Genomic DNA, 19,593 nt, shown 5'->3' with positions numbered 1-19,593 from the left:
CGAACAACTAAAAAAAAACGTAATTGTGGAGGCTATTTATGCATAAAATGTTGACGTACTGTGTGTAGGAAGGCATTCTGGAAATGCTATTGGTCATTAATCTCTATTTTGATAATCCTACATCCTTTTACATAATGGCAGATTTGTGCAGTATGCATTATCTGGAGTACTTCCATTTCACAATGAATTACGTCAACAGGTGAGCTCCTTCAGAGTAAATGACATCCTGTTGCAGATAAACATGTCTGCTATAGTCAGTGTCACTGCCCTGGCAGCTGAGGGACATGTCTGTTACCGTTCTGGTAAATACGCTTGATACGGCACGATACATGAAATCACCACCATACTGTTGTCTGTTAAAACGAAATCTCTGGGATTAAGTTATTATGGAGATGACAGACAGTAAGAGCATATTATAACAGATATTAACCCAACATAATAGATACGTGTTATGTAACGTTATAGGCTAGCTAAAAAATAAAAAATAGGACACAAAATGGGCATGAAGTGATAACCTGCAGTGACAGGCAAATACAGGGTTGGCATCACTGAAATGGGATGTTACCCACAAGCCACAGCCATCCCAGGAATGTGGACTTCAACCATCTAAAGGTGTTCATGACACGATCATTACATAGTCATTACATTCCTGTTGTTCTGCCAAATGACAAATCAATTAGGACAAATAAAGGCGGCGTTGTTTGCGTATGTGTGTCAGCAGTTCATTTTTTAGGAACAAACGGAAGCTCACAATAGGACTTAAAAGGTATTTGTTTTTTGCAATATCGCACAACTGTAATACAATATTGTTGGAAATACTAAGTGGAAGCTGTAAGCTAAACACCCCAGGGGTCTCGTTGTTGGATGTGTTGACCAGATAGTTGGTGGTTATCAGTGGGAACAGACACAATAAATCAATTCTGACCCACGCAGTGATGGTGCTCTGCCCTCAGGCAGGTCACTGTGTATTGACTATAATGTCTGGAGCATTTCACCCGCTTAGATAAACAGTCACTCTTTAAAAAGGCTATTGTATGATACACAGATCAGTGGAATGTCACTAATGGCCACTTGTGTAGAAAAATGAAAGAAAAGGGTGAACCTGGGACTGTAGTGCAGTGTGTCTGTGTATAACAGTGAGTGAGAGAAAGCGAGAGAGGGACAGTCAGAGATCAGAAGAAAAATAACGAGTCTGTGTGTGGGGAGATTTGTAGGGGAGTGTGTATGATTGTGCTGGGCCAAGTGCAAGACAGCATACTGGACAAAAAAAAACACATTTAATCACATTCCCGCACATTACCTATGTAAACGGTGAAAGGCAAGATACAATTTGTAGTAAAGAAGCTAAAAAAAAAGAAACCAGATACCCAAAAATATAAATAAGCAGGCATTCAAAAATAAAATTAAAATAGTGAGCTCATTACGTCATAGTTTATCCCATCGTTTTTACAATCGCTGCTTACAAAGCTCATACGGGATAATATCCTTCATATACAGACATAGGGTTGTCCAACGCACGGTCTCTGTCTGCAGTGCACATCGTCTCCCTCGGTCTATTCCATTTTAGACATCTCAAAATTGCTTGTCATGGTCTCCTGTGGGTAAATAAAAGCATAGTTGGAATGACTTTCCAAAGGCGACATGGTGGACTGAAAAACAAAGATGGACATTGAAGTCAATCGATCTTCACAAAAGCTTTAATAGAAAAGATACATGCGATCTGATCTACCGACGACCCTTTCCATACAAGTATATTCACATTTTGAAGTAAAAAATATATCTTAAAGATATCCCTTGCATTGACAATCCTAATGGCTTTATTTGATGTGGGGGAGTTTTTTAAATGAAAAAGATACACCACCCTTCCACACCCTCTCATTGTTCAAGCCAGCAAGAAAACAGGGAGGGATAAACAAGCTGATGTAAACCAGACGAGCTACTGCTCTTTAATAAGCATGGAGCTGGCACCACCTGCTGTTCACACCAGGAATAACACCTTGTCTTAACTCGTCAGTCCAGTAGAGGGGGCAGTGCACTGGGACAGAAAGGAAAACATGTTGACTTGATTTACAGCTGAACTGGATTACAGTTGTCTTCTCAGTCAGAAAAAAATCAACTATCCTTTCTGTGCTTGTTTCACACATCATCACAGACTGTAAACTGATTTAATTAAGTTGAGAGTTTCAATGTTCTTACTATGTAATACTATGTAATACACTTCTAGTCAAAGTGATTATATTATCACTGTCAATCATGGTTAATTTTTATAACGTTGCCATAACTTCAATTTCGTTCGCACTTACACATCTGCCATTGAAGACCCATTTCAGATCCTCATCCTGGAAAAAAATAATAATAATCCTATCACCAAGACAACTTCTCTGAGCCAGAAAATGTAGTTTATAGCCTATATTCTTAGTATGGGTGGTATCGCTGTGCTATGGAGGAGGCTCTTACCACTTTGTTCGGCTTGGCTGTTCCACTTGTCTCGGACTTCAGACCCCTCGTCTTCACGCCCTCTGGAAGTACACTAAATAGGATAGGATCAGAAACACAGATATGATTACCGTATGTTGGCTGAGTCCATTACGTTCTATCAAAAATGGCTGCTTGGAGAGAGAACCAAGGTACATTCATCCCATAGACTATCAACACACTATGGGAGTGTGACAACTAGGCCAAAGAGGTCTAGCTACCTATCAAGACCGGGTAAGATACTGTATTTCATCCTCCAGTGAACCATATGCAGTATCAACTTGTGTTCCTATGACTGAAATACCAAAACAGCAGTGACTCTTACCAAATGTATCATTCATCAGCTGTACCTTTGCCTCGTCGTCACGCTCCTCATCCACTAGGGGGCTGAAGGTGTATCTAAGGGGAACAGGACATGACATCACAGATCAGGGGCACGTTCAACATGACACAATGTTGTGGAACGTTCAGATAGCATATGTCTATGTGGAACAATCAATCTTCTCTGACATACAGACTAAGGGATCACGCCGGCTCTATTCATGGGATTCCTATCGGCAACGGTCGACAACATTTGGCTACTGAACGTGGCCCACTTAGGCTCAGTGCCATCTCAATTCAATTTGAGTTGACTTGGACATGGGATTTCTCCATACAAGTGCAATTCTATGTCCTGAATTGACCCTAACTTTGCCACAGATGTCTCTGTTGACATACTGAAAGATCCTAGCCAGTAACCCAATCCCTAGATTAAAAAACAAACATGACTTTGGTTGAGAGGGTTTTGGCCTTGTGTTGAACTGTTTAGCCGTGACCTCTTACCTCTGGTTGTTGGCAGACGGCCTCCACAGAAACATGATGACCTGAAGGATGGTGGAGAAGAGGAACCGCCAGGAAGCAGTCTATCCACAGCTCCCTCCAGTCCTGGAGAGATACAAAGAGAGTGAATAAGAGAGACGGGAGAGGAAGAGAATGTGAAAGATAATATATCTAATGCCAAATACGAGTTCACTAGAGGTCAACTGTGTGTGTGTGCGGAAAATTGGTTATATTTCCTCGACGTCAAAATTGTCAAGAAAATGTTATTTCCGATGCTCTCTGACTGTCTAGCTTTTCATTTGTTAGCGCGCTGGAAACAGTCAAGAAACTATGAATGTGGGTTCATTATCATTTCTACAGTTTCGATTTGGTTTTAGACATTTTAAAGTATATTGAGTTCGATTATTATTATTTTTACTCAAACCACACGCACGTGTTTGGACACCCGTGGCTTAAAAAGTTACGTAACGTAGTAAACAAACACTACTCACTGACTGGCACTTTGAAACATTGAAGGTCTTCATCATCCAGATCATGAAAATTACTGAGGCTGCAGAGTAGAACAGTGACAGGCCAAATATATTAGATTAGTGAATGCTTGTAATCATGGGCACACCAAGGTGTATAGTACACTATGTATGAAATGTCTCTGTTAAGTGGTTGCAGTAGCACAGCCGCAGACAGCTCCTCACCAATAACGGCGAATATGAGGGTGTTGGTAAAGTGGCGATACAGGGAAAGCTTGACCACGTTTCTTCGGAGGCGAAGGAGCTTCATGGTCTGGGCCAGGCTGATAAAGATGTGATTGGCTGTCAAGGACTCCCAACATAACCCCAGAACAAACCCGGGTAACAAACAGCCCACCGTTTGAAATACAATTCTCAACAGAAACAGTTAACCCAATAATACCAGTCTTCTTCCATTGACTTTCAACATAACCAACACCGAAGAGTTTGCCTACCTTGTCAACTGAGCTGATATACCTGAACGTAAACCCAAGCTAATCAGGGTGTAAGTCTCTGAGGGTTTTCAGCCATTTTCTCATCACTCAGGAGGAGTTGAGCTTCCCTCTGCCCCCCATGGCCAGGTTAAGCACGGCTGGAAAACCTGGTATGGTCTTAGTCATCGCTATACTAACTGGTTTTCTGGCTAATTGGTTAACTAACTGAATCCACTAAAATACTGTCCTGTCAAACTGCAGGAGAAAAATAAAGTTATTGATAGCCTTGCTATAAGTGGCCCTGTAATTAAACATGTCATTAATCCATGTGACTATGGCTGATGTCTACATTTGTTTTTGTGAGGCGGAGGATATTTTCTGGAAATATTCCCTTCTGGGTTATTCCCTTCTCTGAGACAAAGGCGAAGGCAGGCGGAAATAGAGGGAGAAGTGCCAACACCAACCACCACCAAGGCACTGTCCGCACACATGGATTTCAGGAAGTGAGAGCGTTGGAAGATGAAGTCGGAGGGGAGGGGGGAAGGGGAGAGGGAGAGAAAGTGAGATGTGAAGGGAAGTACAGTACAGGATATCCACCAGCAGAGGGTAGAGTCGAGCACAGCCAACGGAATGGTAGCAAGCGGCACCAGATCATCTTCAGCCTGAAAGGGACAGAGAGGGAGGGGAACGGATACAAGCACAGAGGGGCAGGAGAAAGGGAGGGAGTGACAGAGGGAGCGAGGGGACATTATCACATACTCTTCAGGCAGCCATGTAGATAGACAGATACACACCAAGAGGACCCGTGTATAACCAAACTGCCACTCAAAGAGGGTTAGAACCAAACTGCCACTCAAAGAGGGTTGGAATCAAACTTGTTGGAGAAGTTATGAGAGACACTGGTAAAAGGGATGAGGAGATCTGAGTAAGCTTTGGAAACACAGCTCAAGACAAACATGCCCAGGAGGGAGAAAAATAAAAGAGTTCTTAATACTGACAGACTAACTGCATACAGTGACAACTAGATTAACACACTGACTGACAGACAGGCTGACTGATGGCCTCTAATGTCTGACCACTCCAAAAGAATATCCACCACACAACGCACGAGTCAGTGAACACCAGAATAATGTCACACAGTAGTCTGCTACTGCCCCCCTGACCCTGTGAGAAAGACAGGCAAACACTGACAGTGGAATGGCGGTACTACTACACACACAAACTGGCATCCTTTGGCCAAAGATGAAGATATTCAACAAAGAGCATCATGGCATTGTTTAGTTTAGTTCCGTATCAAAAACGTATCAAAATGTTTTAATAGTCTAGTTAGGTGGACAATATATTTTGGGGGAATACCGAGGTAGTATATTGATCAGAAAGGAGAGGACAGAGACCAGACTTACCCGAATTGACCCTCAGGATTCCCTCGACAACGGAGAATATAAGGTCAAAATAAAGGTAAAAATAAAAATAAAATGAGCAGTCCCACCCCAACCACCCTGTATATCAATGCACTGAGCCTTGGCCTACGGAGAGAGAGAGACAGGCAGGCAGAGAGAGAGAGCGACAGACAGACAGAGTCAGAGAGACAGAGACAGAGAGAGACATAATTGGAAATAGAGTTTAACACTCTCCACTGTCTTAACAATGTGACCTCTTATGAAGGGACTGACTCCCTTGACAATTCCATAACCAAGACTAGTGATGATGACGAGCACACGGGCCAGGGTCCGCACTGCTGAAAGGATCTCCACAAACACTACTGCCCCCTGGACTGTTGGAGGACACAGCACACAAATAAAGATGATTAAAATGGAGTACAACAGCACATTTAGCACCACACTAGAAGCAACTATCTTTTTCCCAATTCCAACCTTGCCCACCAGGAAGATTTAGGTAGAAAAACTAAATTGGCTGAAAATGTGTGTTTAGGGGTGTCCACCAAAAATGACCACTTAAACCCCATGTTGATTTCCTTAAAAGACCAATTACAGACAAAAACGTGTTTCTCAAGTGATCACGTGAATTTCAAGTGAAATTTCACAAGTGAAATCAAGTGGCTTTTCTGTAAGGTTCTTGTCTCTCCCCCTCCTGACCGGAGAGGCCGTCATAGCGGATGCTCTGGAACTCGGCATAGTACACGGCCTTCTCCAGCATGCCCAGGAAGATAACCCCGCCGATCCAGAACTGGATCCCGAGCAGCTCTCTCCAGTTGCAGGCTGACAGCCAAGGCCACAGCGCAGGCCCAGCAACACATAGATGACACACATCACCATGTAGAACTGCAAAAGGGACAGTTAGGTGAGCTGGCAAGGAACTAGAGAGTCTGTATTGTCCGGTAAGATAGAGAGTATGTCCTATAGGACCACACCTTAGAAGCTACTTGTGTTCATTATACTACATGTAATGAAGCTGTAGCGTAGAATGTTTTCCATGTAGACAACTTACCACGGCAGAATTGACTTACGATCATAAGTCATTCTGAAACAGATGTAGTCAAAGGGTTCCTGTTCCTACTGACTTCCACTGCAGGGGTTGAAGGACATAATATTAGCCTATTCGTTAATGCAGTTTCAATGTATTGGACACAGGTTTCATGTGATCGGTGGACCTCGTTATGTTGGATGTCCCAGTTCTGTGGTGGGACAGAGTCAGTGGCGGCCCTGCTCTTCTCCTTGATCTCTTTGATGTGGGATGATGAACATGTAAGGCCATCCTCCCAGGTCTGAGCCATTGCATCAAAGTGATGCTGGGGAGTCTAGGAGCATAGAGCTACAATATAGGATCTCTACGTCTAAGACCGCCAGGCATTAGGAAATAGCTAGCTGAACAAATGTTTTCCCTGCGGTACAAGAAATGAAGAACGGCAATTAAAGAAATAGTGTGCCGGTGTATCGAAATCACACTGTTTGTTTAGCCAATGTGTATGTACACCATACATACAGTTGAAGTCGGAGGTTTACATACACTCAGGTTGGAGTCATTAAAACCCGTGGCAGCATCATGTTGTGGGGGTGCTTGGCCACAGGAGGGACTGGTGCACTTCACAAAATAGATGGCATCACAAGGAAGGGAAAGCAGGTGGATATATTGAAGCAACATCTCAAGAGATCAGTCAGGAAGTTAAAGCTTGGTCGCAAATGGGTCTTCCAAATGGACAATGACCCCAAGCATACTTTCAAAGTTGTGGCAAAATGGCTTAAGGACAACAAAGTAAAGGTATTGGAGTGGCCATCACAAAGTGGTGATCCTGACGGACCTAAAACAGGGATTTTCTACTAGGATTAATTGTCAGGAATTGTGAAAAACTGAGTTTAAATGTATTTGGCTAAGGTGCATGCAAACTTCTGACTTCAACTGTGTCTTCATTCTGGCATGGCTCTTAGGGGACAAGGAAACACTCACCACTTTTTTCTTTGCAGCGGGGGCTGGGGCTTTGCCTGTGGCCACAGCTGCCTCTGCTTTGACAGCAAACGTCTAAAAGAGAGAAAATATGATTAAGCTGATTTCCCTGATATGGAGGCCTGTTGCTAGGCTGGGAATCACAGGACCCAGATCGCCTTATTCACATACATCTACATACACTTAGCATATATTTGATTGTGATATCAGACGGTGTTTGAGTTGATTTACCTCCTTTGGATTCCCAGCGCTCCTTTTCCTCATCTCTTTGTCCTTGACAGTGACAGGCTAAAACAGGGGGATAAAGACAGTCATTCCAATGACACCTAGGTGAATTACTGTGTTACTATTAGGGTTGCAAAGCGTCGGAAACTTTTCAGAAAATTTTCCATGGGAAGTCAAGCCCGGGAATTTGGAGTACTTTGCTTAAATGTTTCAAACAAGTTAGCTTATAACAGTGAACCATTTTTTTGTGGGATACACAAGGCAATTATAGGTCTTGTGGCATATTTTGGTTAAACTATCCCCAATTCAATGGAATCGCAATCCTCTGCATGCACAGTGCATTCTTCCATCACATGTACGGCTGATTCTCAAGATCTTACACACTTATGAGATGCTATTGAGCCCACGCTGTCTGGCCCAAGGGCTACATGCATTCTGGTAAGTTTTGATTACAATACTGGGTGGGGTGAATATATTTCATATGACATACTTTATTTTTTTGTTAACTAGCGAATAGTAGCCTACTGCAAAGTGTTTCTATCATTTCTAACTTGTTTACAATTTCTGGTAGTTAGTTTTTGCTAACATGTGGGTTTTAGCTTACTTGAGCCTGCTAACTGAGGAGTGTTAATTCACCTGTTTCTATACGTTTTATTTTAAAACATTTATCTTACAAAGGAGTTGTTTAATCTAACTGCTTAACTATTTATCTGTACATGGAATTGCATTTGTGTTTTTTTAACTAATCTGTTTCTAATCTTTACAGGAAAATGCCACGGGCACTATCTGATGTGTGGAGAAATTTCACTGCAGCTAATGTAGAAGGAAAAGTTGTGTATATTTGCATATACTGTACCAAATCATATGTGAAGAATGCAACAAAGACGCAGAATCATCTGGCCAAGTGCATAAATTTCCCTCAGCGCTCACAAGCAACCTCTGACAAAAGTCCCTCTACTTATATTCGAGGTGGAAATGATGAAACAGACACCTTTATTGATAGCAACAGCTCATGTTCCTCCTGGAATTATACGTCGTTTTTTTTTACTCAATGGAGGAACGTAGTCAGAGAAATGCTGATGAATGTCTTGCTCGAGCTGTGTATGCAACTGGTTCACCTCTGATGCTCACAGGCAATGTGTATTGGAAGAGATTTCTGAATGTTCGTCGCCCAGCATACACCCTTCCAACCAGATATGCTTTATCTACTCATTTGCTGGATGCAGAGTTCAACAGAGTTCAAGTAAATCATAGAGAAAGCAGACTGTATTGAAATCCTCTCTGATGGGCGGTCAAATGTTTGCGTGCAAGGAATTATTAACTACATCATCTCCACCCCTCAACCAGTATTTTACAAGAGCACAGACACAAGGGACAACAGACACACCGGTCTCTACATTGCAGATGAGCTGAAGGCAGTCATCAATGACCTTGGACCACAGAAGGTATTGGTGACAGGCAATGCTGCAAACATGAAGGCTGCTTTGTGTAAAGTGGAGTCCTACCCTCACATCACACCCATTGGCTGTGCTGCTCATGCATTGAATCTGCTCCGCAAGGACGTCATGGCACTGAAAACAGTGGATACAGTCTACAAGAGAGCCAAGGAAATGGTTAGGTATGTGAAGGGTCATCAAGTTATAGCTGTAATCTACCTCACCATGCAAAGTGAGAAGAATAAGAGCATTACATTGAAGCTGCCCAGCAACACCCATTGGGGTGGTGTTGTCATCATGTTAGACAGTCTCCTGGAGGGGAAGGTGTCTCTCCATGAAATCCCCATATCACAGTCTGCCGATATAGACAGCCCCATCAAGAGGATCCTCCGGGATGATGTATTTTGGGAGAGAGTGGTAAGCAGCCTGAAACTCGAAACTAGACATTGCACGGAATGAGGGAGACAATAACATCCTGTCTGATGTTCAAACTCTGCTTGCAGATGTAAGAGAAGAAATTCGTAATGCCCTGCCCACTTCACTGTTATTCCAAGCAGAGGAAACTGCAGTTCTGAAATACATCAGAAAGCGTGAAAACGTTAGCCTGAAGCCCATACATAGCGCAGCGTACATGTTGGACCCCATGTATGCCTGCAAGAGCATCCTGTCTGGCGCAGAGATCAACAAGGCCTATGGTGTCATCACTACCGTGTTTCGCCAACTTGGCCTGGATGAGGGCAAGGTTCTTTGCAGTCTGGCGAAGTACACTTCCAAGCAAGGGCTTTGGGATGGAGATGCAATATGGCAGTCGTGCCAACATCTCATCCACCACCTGGTGGAAGGGACTTTGTGGATCAGAGGCTCTTTCCCCTGTTGCCTCCATCATCCTCCAAATCCCACCAACATCAGCCACCTCAGAGCAAAACTGGTCCTTGTTTGGGAACACACACTCCAAAGCACGCAACAGGCTGACCAATACAAGGGAAGAAAAATTTGCCCAGATGGCCACCAATTTGAGGCTTTTTGATCCTGACAACAAGCCATCCTCAACAAGGTTGGAAAGTGACAGTGAAGATGAGGCCTCAGAGTCTGATGTTCCAGAGGTGGACATTGAAGAGGTCCAGGGAGAAGACATGACAGCCTGAGAGTAAAATAACCAAAGCTTTAGTTTACAGAATTAGAAAAAAAAGCTTTAGTTTACAGTAAGCCTAGTCGGCTCCCCAAATCTGTTGAGAAAGACCTGTTACTGAAAACAAAGCAGAGTAGCAACCATTAGACAATGATACGCCGTGAACTCCATAACATAGCCTCGCCATGAGCTGTAATGTATGAAAACATTTATTCAGAATTACAAGCACTTCCTAATGATCAGTTACGAGCTGCTATATTTAGGTCACACTTTTGTGAACAAACAAACTCAGGAAGACGACATGAAAGAGCGAGGTGGAACATATGACGTTGTGGTATTTGTTTCACCGTTGTGCTGTTTGTAGTATGCTTTTTCCCTCACTTTATTTCACTATACTGATCCCACTAGTTCTACTTGCCATTTAATAGGAAGTTAACTTCGCTAGTAGCTATCTTATTTAGAACCAAAGAAGGTCATTGCTGTGTTATTAATCTCACAAAACCAGATGTTGTAACGGCTCTCGTGGGTTGAGGAAGGAGACCAACGTGCAGCGTGGTAGGAGTTCATGTTTTTTAATTAACTGAACACCGCAACAAAATAACAAAGTAGAAAAAACAAACGTGCCTAGTTCTGTCATGCAGCAAAACAGCTAAACACAACTCTCCCCACAAAACCCAAACGGAAAATCACAACTTATATATGATCCCAAATCAGAGACAACGATAGACAGCTGCCTCTGATTGGGAACATCACTAGGCAAAAACAAAAAAGAAATAGAAAACATAGATTCTCCCACCCGAGTCAAACCCTGACCTAACCAAACATATAGAATAAATAAGGATCTCTAAGGTTAGGGCGTGACAGATGTGTATCTCTGAATATTGCATTATATGGCATAGCTGTAGAGTCTGGCACCCAACATTACTGTGTAATTAATATTTGATCATGTAAATGCAGGGATATTTCTGAGGTACCATAAAATAAAGTGCCACCATACTTTCTTATGAGACCCTCCATTGCCATATACTGTACCTCACTGTGGGTCATGTGCTGTTTGCACTCAATGGCAGGGTACTGATAAAACACATAGAACCCACTGCATCCTTCCTGCTTCACAGTTGTCGTTCTGAAGTAGCTCCCTGCCTTCAGAGGCTGCAAATCAAACAGGTATGATAAAGTGACTAAGTAAGTTAATAAGTATTTGCACAAACCACACTGTCTATACAGTCAAAAAACATGAATGACACTACTCTCCCTATCGAGACCCTAAATCTTGCATTGCCTGTTGTTAAATTGAGAACAATTGGAACTAGCTGAAAAAAAGGAAAAGCTGGAGAGTTTATGGAATACAACAGCCTGAATGAACCCATTCAGAGTGCAGTGAGTTTCTAAATGAGAGAGAGGAACTTACGTGGAGACCGAATACCTCGTTGAAGCAGCGGGAGCTCCTTAGACATCAGGAGATGTTGAGTTTTACCGGAGGTTCACAATGTTCCGTCAACCCTGAAACAGCAGACATCTTATGAAAACAACTTAGTCACAGAGCTCTCTCCAGATCTGTTCCTGTCTGAGGGCCAGAGCCAGGGCTAGAGGCTACTACTTCCTCCCCCAACCTCCCCATACTCTTACTGTAGACACAATAAAGTAGCGTATTGTATACAGTAATGATATCATACAAATATCCTGCATTGACAGTACACCATCCTACAATACTAGTTAGAAGAAGGGGCAATCATGTTATTGCTATATGATATTCTACAAGGTTCAGTAAATAACTGAGTTTTATCCTAACTTTCAGGAACATAAGCAAGGTTATCGCCTACTTACATTTCAGCTGAATGACAGTATTGTTAAACATTGTCTTGGTGAAGAGGAAAAAGCTCTGCTTTTTCAAAGTTTCCTGTAACACAAGCCGTGAAAAAATGTCAAACATATGAGTACTGCAAATAGATTTGGACAACATTTAGATTAAAAACCTGTTGGGTTTTAAATGATCTGAACAAAATAGCTGAATAGTTGGAACGTAGGTAGGTAGGCATGATGGTGAGCCAAGATTCAATATTTGCCCAGGGGCAGGATGTCTATGAATGAATGGATCGGATCACTTACTATTTATTACTTGTATTGACTAGTCGTGAAACAAACCCATATTGACTAACACTGATAGAGTAAAAAAAGAAGGATCATTTGTCCGGCCTAATCAAGGGAGAATGATAGTGTTACATTGCGTATAATACAGTGGAAGCGGTTACAATGTTACATTGTCGCCAGAATGGTGCACGGTGCGTAAAACGAAGGCAAGTGTATTGTTTCAATGCCTCCTTCTGTAGATTGCGACAGTTTAATCAACTGTTGAAATAGATTAATCTGGCTGAACTAAACAATGTTCTTAACGAGATATCATAGCCTATCTAGGCTACCTATGATGCTTTGATAGCATAATAAAAGTGACATTTTTATTAACTTGTATTCACTTTACACTCCCGTTAAATGCAGTGTCAGAGTCGGGTAAACAGGCATCCTGCCTGGGTCCTTTGTCTGACATCACAATGTAGGCGGTCTTCCGTGGACAACAAACCGGAGAAAACGTTTTCAACTTGGGAAGGAGAATGTACTTTCTTATTGGACAAGTTCACACAGCGTAGCTTCTTCGTTTTCAAATGTTTCCCCCCGTTTCAGACATCTACATTGCATGCAAGATGTAGGTTATGCAAATAGGCCTATAGTTCGAAAGGAAAAAATGACATTCTAAAAATGTTTTTATTAGGACATGAAATCATATGCCATTGTTTTGTAAAACAGCATCAGCTAATGCAATGAACATTAGGCCTTGTACCCTCAATTGATCATTATTTGAAATCTATGTGACTCAAACATAATACAAGTGTTGTAAAAGTGTCGTCTGAATTAGTCTCATCATCCCTAATATCATCAATAGGGAAATGCTAGTTATTCTTGACATAAACTTACGGGTTGTAGGACCCAGAGTCATTCCGACCTGTCTCTCCCTATGGTGCGCACTTCTCTATTGGGCAGGGGTGTGGAGCTCTGATGCATTGAAAAATAACTCCTTGCGGAATTGGGTTTGTACCAAAAAGGAGTGCCGTCACGTCAGTATCTGCCGAATTCAGCAACGCATTTGTTCCCTGTAAGTATTATTATCAATTTAAGGGAATCAGATTGCCTTCACAAGTTTATCAGACTGTTTGACGTTGATTTTGTTTTGTCTTCTTCGTCACTTTTGACATCTGCTGCAGAGGTTATACTGTTTGTGCTACTTACCAATACAGGCCAGGGAGAAAAAGTTTTCAGAGGGAGCCCCAACACCAATAACACATTTATTACAGCCGGACATACTGTATTATGGCTCGTTTTCTCTCTCTGTTGTCGCCTTTTTGTTTAATCGATCAGATGTTTGATGTCAGATGTTTCTCTCTTGACTCCTTTTGTAGATTTTCGCCTCTGTCCCTTCACAAGATGTTTCTGGCCAAAAGACTCATTGGTGGCATCCTGGATGTTGTGAGGTAGGCCTGGCACACTCTCACACACACACACACACACACACACACACACACAAGAGCAAGGGCCGTGGCTTTTGTGGAGCGATGGGTAAAGATGCATCGAGGGGTGACTGTTGTTGATGTGTGCAGAGGGTCCCTGGTTCATGTGAGGGGACGGTCTAAAGTTATACTGTTACATCAGTATACTGACTTCATTCATGACATTTCTAACATTTATTAAATAGTAATAGGTCTTTCTTGTTTTCTCCAACAGCAACATCGACCCTGGTCAATTTGTGCCATCAGATCCTGTGAGTAAACCCTTTAGCACCAATTTTCCTTCAGAACATCATCAATCAATCAATCAAATGTATTTATATAGCCCTTCTTACATCAGCTGATGTCACAAAGTGCTGTACAGACACCCAGCCTAAAACCCCAAACAGCAAGCAATGCAGGTGTAGAAGCACGGTGGCTAGGAAAAACTCCCTAGAAAGGCCAGAACCTAGGAAGAAACCTAGAGAGGAACCAGGCTATGAGGGGTGGCCAGTTCTCTTCTGGCTGTGCCGGGTGGAGATTATAACAGAACATGGCCAAGATGTTCAAATGTTCATAGATGACCAGCAGAGTCAAATAATAATAATCACAGTAGTTGTCGAGGGTGCAACAGGTCAGCACCTCAGGAGTAAATGTCTGTTGGCTTTTCATAGCCGATCATTCAGAGTATCTCTACTGCTCCTGCTGTCTCTAGAGAGTTGAAAACAGCAGGTCTGGGACAGGTAGCACGTCCGGTGAACAGGTCAGGGTTCCATAGCTGCAGGCAGAACAGTTCAAACTGGAGCAGCAACACGGCCAGGTGGACAGGGGACAGCACGGAATCATCAGGCCAGGTAGTCCTGAGGCTCAGGTCAGGTCCTCCGAGAAAGAAAGAAAGATTTTTTTTTAAAGATAGAGAAAGAGAGAGCGAATTATAGAGAGCATACTTAAATTCACACAGGACACCGGATAAGACAGGAGAAATACTCCAGATATAACAGACTGACCCTAGCCCCCCCGACACAAACTACTGCAGCATAAATACTGGAGGCTGAGACAGGAGGGGTCGGGAGATACTGTGGCCCCATCTGACGATACACCCGGACAGGGCCAAACAGGCAGGATAAAACCCCACCCACTTTGCCGAAGCACAGCCCCCACACCACTAGAGAGATATCTTCAACCACCAACTTACCATCCTGAGACAAGGCCGAGTATAGCCCACAAAGATCTCCGCCACAGCACAACACAAGGGGTTGTCTTATGATAGTCTTATGATAGTGCACTCACTGCCGACTGGAAAGTTTTAGAAGTTAACACTACTCTTTTGAGCAAAGGAGCCACAACTGTTGCTGTCCTGCATGCTAGACCGCAGTGAAGAGGGCTGTGAGTGTTAGTGTTAACAGAACCTGGTCTGTGTTTGTGTCCTAGCCCCCACCACGCAGACCTCTGGCCTACGCGGAGCAGAATGAGAACGACGAGGAGAGACAGTTCCGCAAGGTGTTCCAGCAACTTGCTGGGGATGTAAGTAGTTATTGTTTTTCAACTTATGCACTCCTACTACTATCATATCTGATCCTATTCACCTCCAAACCTACTGTCCTTTCCTATCCTATTCAGAGAAGTAAAGAGCCCAGATAAGTCAAGTCAAGAGTGCCTCTTGATTCTCTTGATTCCAGCTATGAGTCATTGAGAGACGTTCACCTAAGGCTTTCGGCTACCAAATTCAGTTTCCATAAGTGTGCCATTGTATAATCAGGTCTGTTGTTGAATGTTTTAAAGAGGCTGTTTCGTTATGTGGGTTTCCACAAGGACAACACACAGTTGTTAAAATGATTTACATTAACCCACTGTTAGTGGTTTATTGTAATATAGTGCAGACCAACGACCAGTGTGTTAATTAAGTTCCAGTATTGTTTGTGGTGTATTATCTTTTGTAGGTGCAGCCAACTATCCATGGCATGGATGGTATTTCATTTTTGGGCTGATGATACACTGGCACAATCAGTGTAACCCTGTTGTTGCCTCTTGTATCCCAGTTAAGTCTTGTTTGCATTCCAAACCCCTCCCCTCCAGCCATCCACCCTGCTTAATCTGGAGCCAGTCTTCAGAATGGGGTTCAACTATCTACACAGACATGGTGAATTTGAAGCTTCAAATGTGCTGTCTGTCATGCACTGCTGCCAACTAATAGAAGCCTTTTGGAAGAGTACCGTGAAGAGCTCCGGTTGGCTTAAATCATTGATTCTGCCCCATTGGTTATAGTCACTAATGCCCAGGGCTCCACAGACATTTCCTTCCTGTGACAAACACTGCACTTTGACAATTTCATTGGGCGCCTGGTTGCTCACAATGATTCACTGCTGTGGGATCAGGCAGTGGTGGAGTAAGAGACCGGGGATGTGGTTTGCTGACAACCCAACCCTGGTTTATTCCACTGACAAGAAGAGGGACTGGTTCCTCCTCTATGTGCTTCCTACCATTGTCTGACAGGGCGGCTCTCTTGCCTGGTTAGGTTTTGTGGGGGTGGGGTTGTAGATTGTGTGAGTCATAGATAGGGGTGGATACATGTTCTACTGGCAGGCTCAGCTGGCAACGATCAACTTTAAACTGATGACTAGCCCAAACTCATTGAGGCCTCACTCATAAGGGGGGGAACACAAGATTCATATGGAATGAAACCTGAAGATATAGCTGCCGCAAATGTGTCTGCTGAAAGTTGATACAATGACTTAGGTTGTTCTAATATGTCACGCACAAATCCAGAGAGAGAGATGCATTGGGTCCATGATTGTACTCCTAAAACATATGTTCATTAAAGTAGTCTCAGTGTCCTTATCCTTATGTCAGCTGAATTGTGACCCAAGTACATGTAGGCATATAGAGCGTATGAGGATTTACTGTATCTCTCTGTGCATTATAGGACATGGAGGTGAGCCCCACGGAATTGATGAACATCCTCAACAGGATCATTGGCAAACGTGAGTCCTATTCTTGCACAAACACCATGCTTGTGTCTATATTTGTCTTTGTACACCTCTTGCACACATAATGGAGTCGAAGTGCAAGACTGGTTCCAGGGAATGGTTTTCTGTATTGTAGTGAAGGAGTGGTCTGTCTGTGTTCATTTCAGGTAGTGACCTGAAGACTGATGGCTTTAGCATCGAGTCATGCAGGAGCATGGTGGCTGTCATGGACGTATCCTTCCACATCAGTGTCTGTATTAGGATGGAGGACTATACTATACTATTCTATACTATACTATACTATCAGAGTAGTTCATATTAAGATTTACCTTAACCCTGGGCACACAGAGCGACAGCACAGGAAAGCTAGGTTTCCATGAGTTCAAGTTTTTATGGAACAACATCAAGAAATGGCAGGTGAGTTCAGTCCTCTTGTTACCTTTTTGACAATCGGCACTGTATGAACAATTGTGTGAAATGATGGACATTTCAGTGAAACGTTTGCCTTGAGCTATACATGATTTGCATGTATTTGCAAGGCATTCATATAAAACCACCTACAACTTCAAATAGTCCTCTTACTCCATTAATGTAAGAATGTTGTTTTATAAATGTCATGTTAATACACTCTTTATAAAAGGTGCTGTGGCCACCATGACTATTACATTGACCCCCCTTCCATTTGTTTTGTACACTACTGTTACTGGCTGTTTATTATCTATGCATAGTCACTTCACCCCTACCTACTTACATGTACAAATTACCTTGACTAACCTGAACCACCCGCACACTGCCTTGGTACCGATACCCCCTGTATATAGCCTTGTTGTTACTTTTTATAATTAATTTTATTTTTTGTAAATATTTTCTTAACTCTTCTTGAACTGCACTGTTGGTAAAGGGCTTGTAAAGTAAGCATTTCACGGTAAGGTCTACAACTGTTGTATTCGGCGCAGGTGACAAATAAAGTTTGATTTGATGAACTTTGACCTCTCGGTGTATCTTTATTTCCGCTATGATTCAGTGCATCTACATATCAAATGACGCGGACCGCTCCGGGCTCATCTCCTCACAAGAGCTTCCTGCTACCTTCAAAGCTGCAGGTGAGCTCAGAGACCAGGAGAAACGGAACATGGAATTGCATATCTTTGACATCATACTGTAAGGCCCTTTATAACAGTGACAACAAACAGCCATGACAACTGATGAAAGCCAGCTTGTCCCTGCATTAATGTGTTTGTTCTCATTGGTGTCTCTCTCCTGTTATGTCCGTGTGCAGGCTTCCCTCTCAACGACCAGCTCTTCCAGTTGATGGTTCGCAGGTACAGTGATGAACAGGGCAACATGGACTTTGACAACTTCATTGGGTGCCTGGTCAGACTGGACGCTATGTGTCGTAAGTGACTGATCCTCAATCCTCCCCTGTTCAGTCCGATTATGTTCTTGATTTCAGACTATTTCCTTTTCATTACCCTTCAGTAATAGTGTTTTGTGCATTTTCAGGAGCTTTCAAGACTCTGGACAAAGATGATAATGGAACTATCAAAGTCAACATCCAGGAGGTACATTAGTTTTCACTATTTTCTCTTTGCATTTGAACAGTGTGTTAAGGATTAGGGACTATTTTTAAGATTAATGACGGGATATAGGAACTGAAATTAGACCTAAATAACCACACATCTTTTTGTGTTCTGCTTTCTCCACAGTGGCTTCAGTTGACCATGTACTCATAAAACATCAGGGAAAGCCTACAAAAAGCCTTCATTAATCGCTCTCTCCATTTTAAGAGTTTTATTTTATATTACCATTGCTATTATTGTTTGACAGATGTTCATACATCATTGTCATGAATGTTTATTCAATTTATCACTAGATAGCAGCATTGCAGAAACACCAGGAAAGCACACATTTACTTTACTACCTTTCTACAGTCCAAATATTTGAACGTTTTGTGTTTTCCTTTTTTCTGGCAACACACCTTTGGTCAAACATTCCACACTGCTATGTAATGTAATATATACATTCTAGTGCTCAATAAAGGGGGCAATATTACCTAATACTTGCAGCTATCTCATTTATTACCATTTCTATGTTCTACTTTTGCTCATTAAATAAATGTTCTCTCATGTGTTTGTAAATAACTCATATTTTTGTGTTATTGTAGTAATTTCACAACTTTTACAAACCAATTCATTAATAAAGGTGATTGTTATTCCTCAGCACCTCTCTTAACTTCCATCACCGACTAATAGTCAGTGGTGGAAAGTGCTTAAGTGAAAAATACTTTAAAGTACTAAGTCGATTTTGGGGGTATCTGTATTTTACTATTTATAATTTTGACAACTTACTTTTTCTTCACTACATTCCTAATGGAAATAATGTGCTTTTTACTCCATACATTTTCCCTGACACCCAAAAGTACTCATTATATTTTGAATGCTTAGCAGGACAGGAAAATGGTCCAATTCACGCACTTATCAAGAGAACATTCCTGGTCATCCCGACTGCCTCCGATCTGGTGGACTCACTAAACAAAAACGCTTTGTATGTAAATTATATCTGTGTGTTGGAGTGTGCCCCTGGCTATCCGTAAATAACAAAAACAAACGTCTGGTTTGCCTAATATAAGCAATTTGAAATTATTTTAATTTGATACTTTTATATC

The 19,593-nt window shown here is 42.3% G+C and overlaps 1 protein-coding gene and 1 pseudogene across 1 annotated transcript; one reads left to right on the top strand and one right to left on the bottom strand.

Annotated features, from left to right (window-relative positions):
- Positions 1 to 1,255: 1,255 nt before the first annotated feature.
- On the bottom strand, positions 1,256 to 12,022 carry LOC115137024 (transmembrane protein 87A-like; annotated as a pseudogene).
- Positions 12,023 to 13,445: 1,423 nt separating this feature from the next.
- On the top strand, positions 13,446 to 18,985 carry LOC115137023 (calpain small subunit 1-like). The gene is made up of 11 exons (XM_029673008.2): positions 13,446 to 13,574; positions 13,879 to 13,950; positions 14,201 to 14,237; positions 15,394 to 15,486; positions 16,886 to 16,943; positions 17,096 to 17,160; positions 17,277 to 17,345; positions 17,953 to 18,031; positions 18,208 to 18,324; positions 18,432 to 18,490; positions 18,635 to 18,985. The coding sequence occupies exons 2-11, from the start codon at positions 13,904 to 13,906 to the stop codon at positions 18,659 to 18,661; spliced, it is 651 nt and encodes a 216-aa protein (XP_029528868.1). The 5' UTR covers positions 13,446 to 13,574; positions 13,879 to 13,903; the 3' UTR covers positions 18,662 to 18,985.
- Positions 18,986 to 19,593: the final 608 nt, after the last annotated feature.

Source organism: Oncorhynchus nerka, linkage group LG11 (assembly GCF_034236695.1).
Source record: "Oncorhynchus nerka isolate Pitt River linkage group LG11, Oner_Uvic_2.0, whole genome shotgun sequence".
NCBI classification, from domain to species: Eukaryota; Metazoa; Chordata; class Actinopteri; order Salmoniformes; family Salmonidae; genus Oncorhynchus; species Oncorhynchus nerka.
The sequence above is the reverse complement of the archived record's forward strand: the minus strand, read 5'-3'. Positions and strand labels throughout refer to the sequence as shown.

Bases quoted from the DNA above. Each gene is read 5' to 3' on its own strand.
- LOC115137023 (XM_029673008.2), top strand. From the start codon at position 13,904: ATGTTTCTGGCCAAAAGACTCATTGGTGGCATCCTGGATGTTGTGAG. The intron at 14,238-15,393 runs GTGAGTAAACCC...TTTGTGTCCTAG, and splicing joins AATTTGTGCCATCAGATCCT to CCCCCACCACGCAGACCTCT. The intron at 17,346-17,952 runs GTGAGTTCAGTC...GCTATGATTCAG, and splicing joins ACAACATCAAGAAATGGCAG to TGCATCTACATATCAAATGA.